This window comes from Chanodichthys erythropterus, chromosome 1 (genome assembly GCF_024489055.1).
Source record: "Chanodichthys erythropterus isolate Z2021 chromosome 1, ASM2448905v1, whole genome shotgun sequence".
In the NCBI taxonomy this organism is placed as follows: domain Eukaryota; kingdom Metazoa; phylum Chordata; class Actinopteri; order Cypriniformes; family Xenocyprididae; genus Chanodichthys; species Chanodichthys erythropterus.
In genome coordinates, this window is record NC_090221.1 from 32,164,209 (window position 1) to 32,177,000 (window position 12,792).

Below are 12,792 nucleotides of genomic sequence, written 5' to 3' on the forward strand. Positions count from 1 at the left end.
GCTTCATAACATTAAGGTTGAACCACTGCAGTCACATGGACTATTTTAACAAAGTCTTTACTACCTTTCTGGGCCTTGAAATTTGTTATGGCATTGCTGTGTGTAGGGAGATCAGGAACCTCTCGGATTTCATCAAAAATATCTTAATTTGTGTTCTGAAGATGAACGAAGGTCTTACGGGTTTGGAAAGACATGAGGGTGAGTAATTAATGACAGAAACTTCATTTTTTTTTGGTGAACTACCCCTTTAAACGATATCCCAAATCATAGGAAATGTACTGTATTTGCTTAATATGCACACAGCATATGGAACAAGTTTACACAGGAAGTGCTGAGATATTTACCCATTAGTCATTGTGTACTATCTCATTTGTCCTCAAATTATGTTTGAACTAAATGGTTACTATTAGGGCTGTCAATCGATTAAAAATTTTAATCTAATTAATTACGTACTCTGTGATTAATTAATCTAAATTAATTGCATACATAATTTTTATGATACTGACAATAAAGTACCCGTCACTCTCACTGTAATTCTTTCTTGCCCTTTTTGCAAAAAAAAAAAAAAAAGTGATTTTATAGCTTTGTAAGAGAAGATGCTTTTTTGCTAAAGCTGAAAAGGATTAAAAAGTAGCATTTACAAGTTATATAAACTAATAATATAATTTTCTATAATATACCATTGAATGCACTTAGCTAACAACAACTTGCTTTGTTCTGGTTTCACCTCACTCCAGTCTAAACTAACTGATTTTATAGGTAGGCCTAATTTTCTACACATTGTCATTTAAATAACCTGAAAATATTGTGGATTATTAAGGCTAATTTTACTGACCACTCTTGCTAAATGGGGTAAGCACACTTATGTTCTCAGTTCAGAGTTGTTCGAGTAAATGATTCATTATAGACCATGTGGACAGATCAGTTGTTGTCATGATTCATTAAAATGAATCTGTTCAAATGATTCATTAGGTCGCGAATCGGACATTAGCGGATGTTGACGCGTTGCGTGCGAATCGCGACTGTTATTAGGACATCGCAAAAGATTTGTCAACACAGAAAACACTTCACCACTGAATAGGATTTTCTTTTTGTTTACTGAAAGTGCGGTTTATGTCAGCAGCCTGTCAGAGAAGATGAGGTGACGTTCTTTTGAGCTCTATTCACACCTAGCGGTTATTCAGGAAAAACATTCTCTGAATGTTCCTCGTGAAACATGGATTCGGTCTTACGAACTTTTAGCATTGTGTCAGTTGATTTAGATTATTATGTGTGAGGTAGAGAGAGTGCAAAGACGGTGCTTACTTTGAAGAAGAAGAGAGCTCGCGCGCACGAGGGAGGAGCTCTGCTCGTTCTGTCCGTCAGCGCAGCAGTCATCTCCCTCCTTCATTTTACAGTTGAATGGTGGCTAGAACGGCTCCAGGTTCAAAGGTCAATACTGAATGAATTAATCTGCGTTATTTTTTTAACACGTTATTTTTCTCTGATTAATTAATTGAAATTAACGCGTTATTTTCACAGCCCTAGTTACTATATAAGCAGTGTTGGGTGTAACGCAGTACTAAATTACTTATCCACTGAAAAAGTAAAGGGATTACTGTTCATTTTTAGGTAATTTAATTACAGTTACTTATAATGTACTTGCGTTACATACTGTAAATTAGTTCGGTTCTGTTTAAATCAATATTGAATTTAAAATCTAAATTTGTCGTCTAAACGGTAAAAGTGAATGCTGCCTCTTTAAAATTATTAGCTGTAGTGCAGTTGCACGTTCGCAACTTCGGACCAGTTGGCTGTGTAGTCGCTGTCTGAAGATGTCGGCAGAAGCGAGTGGCTGTTTTGCAGAATGGAAATATTTAATTTACTTCACTTTTTTGGCACAGGGAGGCAAGAACATTACAGTAAAATGTAAGCATGTCCTAGGGAGAAAAAACTGTGTGCTCTCTGAGAGATGGTCTTCAGTCAGTGCGCTCTCAGCCAAAGCGCACACACATAGCCGCCTCTTGCGAGTGTCAAATTTTTATTATACATAAACGTTCAAATACACACAGTTATGCCCATCTTGGCATATATTTGCGTTGGTTATGTGAATGTGAACAGCATGTGTAACAGCATATTGTCTCTTGTCCATTAGGTCTTAGTGACAGCAGTCTTTAAAACCTGCTACTGTCAACTATTGGCTTGTCTGTATTATATATGATAATCAAACAACAAAAGAAAAAGCTTTAATAAGAATTAATCTATATTTCATTTATACAGTTATGACTATGCAGAGTTATTTTATATTGTATTTTTCAATTTCTGTGGTATTTTCCTTACTACTATTAGACCTACCTGGGAAAAAAAAAAAAAAAAAAAAAAAAATTATATATATATATATATATATATATATATATATATATATATATATATATATAATAAAAATAAGTATTATAAAGTAGCCTAAATAAAAGTATCTTAGTATATGTTTTAATAAAGTTAAAATGTTTTAAAAAGCTAAAAAAGGCTAAACTATTCCATGTTTGACAAAATTATTAAAAGAGTTTCATTTCTATTGTCTATCTGGTCAAGGTTTATAGGGATTTTAAGAAATAATTAGTAAGTTACTTATTGAGTAATTCAATTACTTTTCAGACAGAGTAACATTGATGATGTAATTAGTAATTAATTACTTTTTTGAAGTAACTTACCCAACACTGTATATAAGTGTACTAGTTTAAACTGCCTCAGTTATGTGATTATAATTTAAAATTAAATAATTAATATAATAAAATTAGATTTGTTTTGTCATTTGTTAACATGAAACATCACAACAGTCACTTGATGAAGGGTTTAAGTAAGTAAATAAATAAATAGTTACTAGGCAAGTGTACTCATTTAAAGTGCAACAGTTATGTGATTATAATTTTAATAAATAAAAAGACATATGTTGTAAATTAACCAATTTTTGTATCTACTATCAAAAACAGCCATTAATCACTAAATGCAGGGGAATAAATAAATAAATATTTAACTAACTAACTAAACAAATGTGTACTCATTTAAAGTGGAATATATATGGAAGTATGTTAGATTATAATTCATTTAATATTGAGTACACTATGAATAGGGAGCAGCAGAAAAGTGTAGAGTCTTTGATTGCCTGGGTAGCAGGTGATTTGCTTGCTGAAGTGTTCAAATGTTTAATCATGTCATTCATAAAGACGCTGTCAGACACTATACTGCAGGATGGAAAAGTATCACTTATGGCATGGAGAGAAATGTAATCGAACAAACTTCAGCACTTCAGGGAGATAAAGGGAACTCCATAATGCCTGCAACAACTTTAAATGCTTCTGTTGTCACTTTTAAAAAAGCAAAGCACCATCTGAAAAACCATCATCCTAAATTTAGGTTTTAAAATTGCATGGTGACCAGCAGAATGGCTGAATTCTGTGTAATTATTTTTCAGTTTCCATCAAGTATCATTATCGACTGAGCTGCAAATAAACCCAGCTGATACCATTCAGAGGCATCATACACAGCAAGACCAGTCACGTTCTTCTCCACTGTAAAGTTAAGATGCTTTCATTTCCTTATAAATTAACAGTTTTCTTATTTAAAGGAATTATGAAGCAATAAAATGAACATTCTATTTAATTTACTCACATGTTGCTCCAAACCGTTTAACTTTTTTTCTTTTGCGAAGCACAAAAAATAGATGTTTGGCAGAACGGCTGTATATTTCCATTCAACAAAAGTAAATGTGTACGGATGTGCTGTCAATCTCCAAAAAAACAAACAAAAAAAAACAAAGTGCCACTGAATAGACTTATGCACTAGTCTTCTGAAGTCATATGATAGCTGTGTGTGAGGAACGGACTGAAATTTAAGTCATTTATTCACCCAAAAATCTTGCCTTCCATCATTTTCACATCCGTTTATTCAAACTTGCCACATTGCAATCATTCACAATATGTGAAAACCCAAGGCATCTGGCATCACTGTCATCAAACCTGGTACAATGCGTTTTCAGCACACCATATTTGAGATTTGAGAGTTGTCACCGATGGCAAGATTTCCCACAAACAACGCAATTTTGGCATGTTCCTCACACAAAGCTATTGCATCACATCAGAAGACTAGAGAATATAACGTGTGAGTCATACAGACTACTTTTATGGGGCTTTTTTTGTTATTTTTGGAGCTCAAAAGCCCCAGTCCCCATTATGAAAAGCACTTTGGGCATTCGGCAATGTAACTGCCTTTGTGTTCCATGGAAGAAAGAAAATCTTCTGGGTTTGCAACAACATGAGGGTGAGCAAATGATAGCATTTTCATTTTCGGTTGGATTAATCCTTTAATACTTTAGTAATGCAACAAACTGAAAAACACATGACGGCACAGTGTACATACAAGCATCACAATAAAGTGTACATTTGATAACACTCTATTAGCCTGGAGCAAGTTTTCAATTATGCATCTCTCGAACCGCCTTCACGCACATCTGAGCTCCATTTTAATGCCATTCTCTCTATTTCAACTTTAATATCTCAACACATCATAAAACTCTAATCAGCTATCCTTGACATGGTAAAAAATCACGTGATGTTCTACAATTAACGAGTGGCATTAATATACTGACTTTCTTAGGGTTATTATTTAGGAATACAAAATCTCTTTTGGGAACGCTAGCTCTGAAAATTTGCCTTATGGCAGGTTGTTTAAAAGGCTTGTATAATAGACGGATAGAGAGAGAAAGATAAGAGACAGAGAGAGGCCGGGACAGCTGAAGAACTGCCAGAAAGACTCCAGGGAGAGAGAGAGACACCGACGGCAGAATAAAGACAAAGACAAAAAGAGAGACAGACGGTAGAGGCAGAAAGACATCTGAACCTGTGCCAGGAGGGCTCATCTCCTCAGCGTTACCTGCTTAGCAACACAGAGCTCAGGGAATCTCCACAGTAACCAAATTGTTCCGTACCTGAGCCCTATAAATCCTCACAGAAACAATTTACCCGGCTTTCCCGGTCTCTAATCTGGAGCAGAGGACTCTGGAGCCAGAGGCTCCCAGGGCTCCATGTAAATTTTATAGCTTGAAGGTCAATCCAACTTCTTCAGCTATAGTAGTGTTTCTCAGCCCTGATCCTGGAGTACACCGACAATGCACATTTTGTTGCAATGTTTTCAATACTCTACTAATGAACTACAATCAGATGTACTGGTTTATTGAAACATGATCCAGTTTCTAGCACCAAAAAATTATACGTTTGTATTTCATGACCATGGCCATACCCACCATTGGTATTTTTCCATCGGTTTATAAAGAAAATTGTGAAATAATTGGCTAATAAAAACTGTACATTGGTGCTGCAAAGATATAAGACAATGCCAAGATAACTGACTTTCTCATCTGAGCTGATCATACATAAAGACTGGGGCCATGTTTACACCTGGTATTAAGATGCGTTTGGTCAATCACAAGTAGATGCGGCAGACACATTCCCATTTACACCTGGTGTTTTAATCCATCTCTTTTGCCCACTTCTGTCCTGATTTCTTCAAGGGGATGGATCTTTCAATCTAATGGACAAAATAAGCTCACCCAATTTCCATATGAACGCTCCCGGAGATTTCAGCTTTAGTTTCTGCTCTGATAGCCGCAAGACCATGCCGAACGCTGTGAGTGTGCGTTAGAAATCAGGAATGGTGAGAGAACATTGTGCTTGATACATTTTTCGTCTTCAAACTAAATCTGGGTCTTCAGGTGAAAAAGTTTAAATCCTGTCTGGCTAGTGTGCTTCCCATAATGTTTACGCATTAGGTCAGTAGGCGGAGAGTAGATGGTCTTTTGTGGCTGTTCGAATGCATTTGACCAGCGTTTGCACTATGAAAGTAATCTGGTCAAATGCATTTTCAACTACCTCTGGAAGTGTCAAAAGTAGACACCTATATTTAGCGTTGTCCACTTGTGATCTGATCGACCAAAACTCATCTTAATATAAGGTGTAAACAGGGATTCAAAGTTTGGGATTCACAGAAATCTTTGTTGATTTTTTTTATTTTATTCTAGAAAAGTAAAATTATTTGTACTTTGTAAAGATATTTAAAACTCGTAAAATTTGCTTCAATTTTCCCCTGAATGGGTAACTATTCCAACTGGGATTGATCTATATTTACATACAGTATGTCTATCTATTGTTAGAACTGAAAATCTAGACTCAATCTCCATTAATCCAAAATCTTCATTCAGATCAGTGTGACCTTAGTCCTCAATTAATTTGTCACAGTAAATTAATTTATGCAGATTTTCTGCATCGGTTTGGTTGGAGGCCAACAGTGCATCATAAAATCCTGCAGAAGTCAGAATATCAGTTCGCAACAGAGACTGTGTGGAAAGTATTTTACTGTAATCAAGTATTTTATTGAAACCTCAATATATTACATGATAAACACACTCAAAATGATGGTCTCCAATCATTACATTCCATTTATGATATTAAAACACCTCGCATTTGAATTTCAAGCACTGCCTATAAAGATAGGCAACAAGGAAACAAAAGAGTGTGCAGCAAAACTGTAACTATAAAATTCAATTATAGTGTCATATGTCAAGTCTCTGAAGTAGCGTCCAAAGTTTGAAATATTCCAAAAGCCCAGATCAATCTGAAGTTTGTAAGTAAGTTTGAGATTCACTCAGAGATTAAACTCACCAAATACAGTTCGGGCTGGAACAGACTCTCGGTTCAGCCAGAAGGACACCTGGGATAGGATGACGGTCATGATGCACGGCAAGTACGTCTGAATCACAAAATAACCGATCTTCCTCTTCAGGTGGAAGTGGGCTGTCATCACAGTGTACTCACCTGCGGGAAAAAAAAGTCCAAATAAGATTAAAATTGGCTTTGTTGAGTAAATAAAAAACAACTGGAGGGTATCTATCAGATTCTCAACATAATACATAATATAAATACTAAGTGATGTGAGCAATTCACATCAGACATACAAGTGGTTACTTGAAAAACTCAGTTACTGTCACTTGACTTTTACTTCTGTGGAAGATTCATCCATTGAATGTTTATCTGAATAGCTTTGGCATAGTTAACTACTCTTGCAAAAGGACTGACTATGATTTAACTACTTTAAATTGTGGTTTGGAAAGTGAAAAAAAAGTGAAAAGTCAAAGTGACGTGAAGGTCAAGTATTGTACTCTGAATTTGTCCTCTGCATTTAACCCATCCAAGTTAGTGCATACTCATTATGAGTAGTGAGTAGTGAACACACACACACACACCCGGATCAGTGGGCAGACATTTTTGCTGTGGTGCCCGCAGGGAGTTATTGGGGGTTAGGTGCCTTGCTCAAGGGCACTTCAGTCGTTTCCTGCCAGTATTGAGAATCGAACCCACAACCTTCAAGTTACCAGTCTGACTCTCTAAATATTAGGCCATGACAAAAGTGCAAAAAAGCTATGCAGTAGAAATTAACTTAAACACTGCTCAATAATTTAAAAAATATGAGTATATAAATCATGATGGATCTCAATGTTCAATTTAAAGTTTCACAAAGATACAATGACGCAACCGTGTTTTACTTGCCGCAAATATGCAAGGGGAAAACAGCTAAATAATTAATTTGTCGAGTCAACAACCTGTGGTGTAATGTAACAAAGTAATAATACTTCATTACAGTACTTAAGTATTTTTTGGGGGAATCTGTACTGTACTGGCAACTTTTACTTTTACTCCACTACATTCCTAAATAATATGTATACTTTTACTCCGATACATTTTCCCAAAGCATTTTCGTTACTTACTACAAAATACAGTCGGAAGAACACAGAGTAGTATCTCAAGCGGTTAAAACAATGTGACGAAAACACCAACTTTTTAATGTCACGGTTGTTACCATTCCTTTGCATTAGTTTATATCCATTTGTTCGCTGTTATGCATTCATTATACAGCGAAGTTACATATTTAAACTGTATCCTCATCATGCAGCGACAGAAACATAAATCAAAAATGTATTCAATTTCAGTTCTTTTTTTTATCGGCACTGTAACACATGCTATGCCTTTGTGTGTAAAGATGGTCATTTTTAAGTATGACTGTTTGGATTTATATGAAATGGTAACACTGCAATAAGAGTCAATTTGTAACATTAAATAAGGTTAATAAAAGTATTGTTCATTTTTAATTTCAACATTTACATTTTAACATTTTAAAGTTGTCTCTTACATTAGTTATAATGCACTATGAGTTAACATGAACGATCAATGTATAATTAATATATTAGTATTTTTTATATTTAAAAATTACAATAAATATTTAGCCATTTTTTTTAAATTCAAAGAAACAAAATATAAGAAAGAATTAAAACTGAACACAATCTTGCTGCTCAAACAATTTTTAATATATATATATTGCTCCTTTTGTATTTTACATTTACTTGTTCTTTTACTTTCAATACTTAAGTATGTTTACTAGTGCTGGGCAACGATTAAATATTTTAATCGCGATTAATCACATGATTTTTCTGATTAATCGTGATTAATCGCAGCATGCGCAAAATTCAATAATGAAATCAAGAGTAGTGTATTGCGTAATTTTATTCTTTCAAAGTACTGCTGTATGAACAAAAGTGCAATAGAGAATATGAACCGACGTCACATCTCGTTGCATGCCGGGGCAGCGCCGCCATTTTGACAGGGTCGCCCTCTATTACTCGCACTGAAATTAATACGGATTCTTGCTTACCTTTTGTTTTGTTTCTGCCATTAAGTGGAACGTTAACATTTTTAAAGGTATCGTTTGCAGGGAATAGAAGCTATTTTATCGCATCGCATGATCATTTTATTTATTTTTATCTTTTTCACTGAAGTTTTGTAGAATTTCGTTTAGTGTTGATCTGTTTACCGTGTCGCACGCTGGACGCTCACTGCTGCTTCAGCCATCGTATGAATATCATCGTATGAATATCCAAATAAATCTATGTAATTAACACACTGAGAAAAGTCGATTCATTTATTTGTTGGAAACGTTTAAATGATGCTTAAACGAGCATATTGAGTAGGCCTACAACTGTTGTCATTGTAATTCCCCTTTTCCATGATCACAGATGAGGAGAAACAGAGATTATGGGTCAAATTCAGCGGACAGACGGACACGAACACACTGTATTTTTATATTTATTTTAACAAATGACAATCACACTAAGCAATTTCCTACCTTTATAAAACCGTTATGAAGAAAATGTATAAAATGCTTGCATTTTAAGTGATACTGAAAGTTTATATTTTGGTATCATCCGTTTTTCTGCATGTGCTTTATTTGTAAATAGAATTTGGTATCTTTAATATCAGTCTAAGTGCATTAAGCGTTTTCTTGAGATGACATGAGAGGAAACCGTTTAAGATATAAATGTGTTGCATTCATATTTTGGGCTCATTTGTGTATCTCCACACAGTATGCTTTAATAAACATGTACAGAATTGTTGGTCACATGAAGCGTTTGTTAAGCATTTGAATGTCCCCGTCAAGTTCTGCTAATTCACGAGCGCAGTGAGAGTCAGACTCGCAAAGGTTGTTAATGTTAATTATTAAACCAAACAAAATCAAAACGTTCAAAAACACTTAGCAATGTGATTCTTTTATTGAGTGATAAGCAGTGGGTACCTTTTTCCATTTTTCTGTCCGCACCAGATATTTTCTTTTTCGCGCTGTAGCTCTCTTAGGCACACAACAAGTGCTTTCATTGGTTGAGACGCGTGATGACGCTCATCCCAAGCAGCCAGTAGCCTACTGATAAACATCCCACCCCTCCATATAGATGGTTTGTGTTCGGTTGTAGTATCTAACTTATGTGTATTCAAACGCAGTGAGCAAAGGACTTTCAAAATAAAAAGTACGTTAACGCGCGATAAACTAATTGTCGGCGTTAATTAATTAATGCGTTAACGCGATAAAAACGCGTTAACTTGCCCAGCCCTAATGTTTACTATTAAAAAAAAAATACATTTCGTACTTAAGTACAAAAAATATCGCATACTTTAAAACTTTTACTCAAGTAATATTCTAAACAGTGACTTTAACTTCTACCAAAGTCATTTTCTGGTAAGTTATCTATACTTTTACTCAAGTATGGTTTTCGAGTACTTTATACACAACTGTCAACAACTGACATATTATTAATGGAATGATGCAAAATACAGTTTCATGATCAGTAAGTATTTTATGGCTGATAAAATTCCCCAATTCAGTCGCCATCAGCAAGAGTTCTAAGGTTTCACTTTATTTTATTTTTATAACTACATGTTAACCAACTCTCATTAGAGCATTAGTAGACTGTTACTTGCAAAGTTACTTATAGTCAGTAGAATGTCTGTTGGGGGGCATCAAAATAAAGTGTAAGCAGATATTAAACATACAGTCTACTAATACTCTAATGACTGCTAGTTGACATGTAGTTGCAAAGTTATTTATAATTAGTAGAATGTCTAAAGTGGACTTTCAACATAAAGTGTTACAAAATCTAATTTTGGATCCTGATGGGAAATCATAAGAAAAGATAGAGGAAAATGGGGCCAGGTGAAGAAGAGGCACTCTGTAAATAGAACATCAAAGATCAGATTATGAAACACACATTACGACTGAGAATATTCTGAAAACGCTGATGTCACAAAGCAGAAGAGGGAAAGATGAATGTAATTATAAGCCGGAAGCTATTTGGGGGAAGCCACAATTACACCTCATCTCATGAAGACCCGGATGAAAAGATCAGGTCAGTCTGAACCGACTCTACGGAGACAGTTTGTTAATGATTAAAATGACAAAGAAAGAAAATCTCCTCGACATCATCATGAGGTTTTTAACCTCATTATCATTATTCCAACCACTCACAGAAACACAGAAATGGAGAATCCCTGCCGGCAAAAGGCCCACGAGAAGAGAGGGACGGCATAACCGAAGGATGGAGGAAGACATTGGTTGCCCATGGCAACAGAAAAGAGAAATCTATCTGGTGCCTTTGGATGTTGGTGGAGGATGCCGTGCTGGTGCCATTTGGCAGAGGGGGGAAACTCCTCATCCTTTTAGCAGAGGAAGCACTGACTGATTTTAGCCAGGTCTAATCCTGTAAATCCTACTCTTTCCATCCAATGTTCAAGTGCACACGGCACCCTGTAGGGGAAGTTTCCTCCTTTCATGAGCACTGGTTAGCTCAGCACAGATGAGGTTGAGAAACGTCTGCTTTAATTTAATTAACAACAGTCCACTAGAAAAACAGCATGATGAAATGAAAATGTGCATAGAGTGGTGTGTGTGTGTGTGTGTGTGTGAGAGAGAGAGAGAGAAAGAGAGAATGTCTCTCTACTGAATAAAAAGAGAAATAAGACTGTGGAGAAACCTTAGTGTGCTGCCTACCTGGGGTTTTAGGATTTTAAAGCATTGTCATGTTTGTTAACTGAAATAAAGATTAAATTAAATTAAATAAATATTATATAAAAAAAAAAAAAAAAAAAAAAAAACTTTTATTTTAAACTTTTATTATATATAAAATAAAATAAAAATGAAAGAGCTAAAATTCAACTAAAAGAAAAAAAAAAATAGAATGAAATGAAAATTACAAATGTTGCCTTGGCCACTAAGTGCAAAACAATTATTTATTTATATATATATATATATATATATATATATATATATATATATATATATATATATATATATATATATATATATATATATATATATATATATATATATATATATATATATATATATATATATATATATATATATATATATATATATATATATTTTATATATATATATATATATATATATATATATATATATATATATATATATATATATATGACAAAAAATGACAAAAGCTAAAAATATAAAATAATATAAAACTACAGCTAAAATAAAATAAACATATTAAATGAAAAAAGTAAACTAAATCTAACTTTTGCCTTGGGAACTAACTGAATTAAGTTGAAGAATTACAATGACAATAATAAATAATTAATAAAAATAAACTAAACCTAAATAGTAATATTGAAAGAAAGAAAAAAAAAAAAAACACAAACAAAATTACACTAAAAATACATTGAAAACTGAAAATATAAAAATAAAAGCAAATGCAAAGTATTAATAAAAACTACAATAATATATAAATAATACTAAAATTACATTCTGGGTAGGAGATGACAATCACAGAATGCACTGCAACAAACTCATTATTATTATTATTATTATTATTATTATTTTCACTGAGATGGTGAATGGGTTAAGAGAAATGTTAAATATATTTCATTCAGTAAAAATATAAATATGATAAAAATGACCAAATATATAAGTCTGATTGAAACTGCACTATTTTTACTACACTGTAAAAAAAAAAAAAAAAAAAAAAAACTTTTTGGCTACCACCTGTAGGAGATTTTCGAGCTTTTTTCAACTTGTAAATTGAACTTGTTATACAACAACAAATTGAGAAAACTCAAAAATCTCCTCCAGCTGTTTGCCTTTCTCAACTTTTATTTATTTATTTTTTTTACAGAGTATATTCATTTTTCATATTAATGTGTGTTGTTAGCTTAGCAACATGCTAAGTCAATATCTGCTGGAACCAATTGTGAGTTCAGCTAAGTTGCACTATTTGTGGTTAGCCGGTGTAGAGCTCCAAATCAGTTGAAGGCAGCAGCCAATGCTAAAGTACGAAGTGGTCAGCAAGGCGTGTGTGTGTGCGTTTGTCAGTGGGCACTCTGCCGCTGTCTGTGCACCGTGAAGATGTTAATTAAAGCGTGA

General features: G+C 34.0%; 1 protein-coding gene across 1 annotated transcript in view; it reads right to left on the minus strand.

Moving 5' to 3' along the window:
- Positions 1–12,792, minus strand: part of LOC137018377 (gamma-aminobutyric acid receptor subunit alpha-2) — an 84,109-nt gene that overhangs the window by 14,034 nt on the left and 57,283 nt on the right. The window contains exon 7 of the mRNA XM_067382994.1: positions 6,693–6,845. Within this exon, the coding sequence (XP_067239095.1) occupies positions 6,693–6,845 (153 nt within the window). The remainder of the gene's footprint in view (positions 1–6,692; positions 6,846–12,792) is intronic.